The sequence below is a fragment of the Chinchilla lanigera genome, unplaced genomic scaffold, assembly GCF_000276665.1.
Source record: "Chinchilla lanigera isolate Chin_1 unplaced genomic scaffold, ChiLan1.0 scaffold00068, whole genome shotgun sequence".
Lineage (NCBI taxonomy): Eukaryota > Metazoa > Chordata > Mammalia > Rodentia > Chinchillidae > Chinchilla > Chinchilla lanigera.
Genome location: NW_004955469.1, coordinates 9,395,807 through 9,396,986, shown reverse-complemented (window position 1 = coordinate 9,396,986; position 1,180 = coordinate 9,395,807). Strand labels below are relative to the sequence as shown.

General features: G+C 56.8%; 1 protein-coding gene and 1 pseudogene across 1 annotated transcript in view; one reads left to right on the top strand and one right to left on the bottom strand.

The window, feature by feature from the left end:
• Positions 1 to 523, bottom strand: part of Nrbp1 (nuclear receptor binding protein 1) — a 20,106-nt gene extending 19,583 nt beyond the window's left edge. The window contains exon 1 of the mRNA XM_005400506.2: positions 145 to 523. Within this exon, the coding sequence (XP_005400563.1) occupies positions 145 to 316 (172 nt within the window). The 5' untranslated portion in view covers positions 317 to 523. The remainder of the gene's footprint in view (positions 1 to 144) is intronic.
• Positions 524 to 538: 15 nt separating this feature from the next.
• The window catches only part of LOC102003752, a 9,372-nt pseudogene continuing 8,730 nt past the window's right edge, over positions 539 to 1,180 (top strand).

Here is a 1,180-nt window from a genome sequence, read left to right as displayed (position 1 = left end):
CGGGCTGGGGCGGGCCGGGCCTGGCTGCCGAGGGAGCAGGGCCGCCTGCAGCCCTTGCCGGCCGGGTCCCGCCGTCGCGGGCTCGGGGCGATCTTCCGTCCTCCCGCGAGCCTCCCTCCTGGGCCTTATTCCCCGGGCGCTTACCTCCCGACTCCGCACACGCAGCCTGCGCTTCAGCTCCAGCTTGGGTTCCGGGGCCCCGGATCACGGCGACTCCTTCACAGCTGCGCTCCGCAGCGCAACCGAACTGTGGGCCCCGCCCTCGCGGCGTCCGGACCAACAGATGGGCGGTGCCGCGCTGCGGCCGGGCTTCCATTGGCCGGGGCGGTGGGGGGCGGTGCCCGCAGCCGGTCACTCCCCGGGTCGTCTTCAGCCGGGTCTCCTCCCCTTGCTCCGCCGGGGCGGACGCTTAGCCGAGGGCTCCGCTTTTAGGTCTCCGCCGGGACGGGCCCCTCGTCCACCCTTCCGCCCAGTCCAGGTGCCCCCCGCGACCCTGCTGGACGAAGTGAAGGCTTTCTCCCTCTTCTAGATAGGCGCCATGACAGTTCTAATGCCTCGAAAAGACAAAAGGAGCGAAAGACCTACCCTCAGTCCCAGGGGAGAGCCCCTCGCCTTCACTGTTTGGGGACAGTGCGCAGGACACCAGTTCTAAAGGGAGCTATTTTAAAAGCACTGAGCACTGAATATCAGTAGTTAACGCTTTGCGTAATACTGTATGCGGAAACTTTACAAGAGGTTTTCACCGATGTCTCATTTGGTCTTCCTAAGAATGAACTCGTTGAAATTATTCTGCGATCGAGGACAAATGAAAAAAAAAAAAATCCACCTAAATCTGAGGCATTGCACTGTTTATCGAAATTAATTTACTGAGCTAAATCTAGAATTGAAATAAATTCATCAAAGCATTCCTTTGAAGAGGTTGGAACAATTTAGATTGTGAGAAAGTGGAAAGGTAGAACCAGTGTGAACCAGTGATGTGCGAAAATTACCCGCGGAGCCTGAAGGGTGGGAGTTGATTCTGCCGTTAGGGAGGGAGGATAGATCAGTCATCCGGAGCTTGGGAGTGTCCTAACCACCAAATTTCACTGCACTTACCTTAAAGGGAATTTCTAACCCCGCTTCACTGGGAGAAAGAAGGAAATCTGGAGGAAATACATTTTTCTCATCTCTGCCTCAAAAT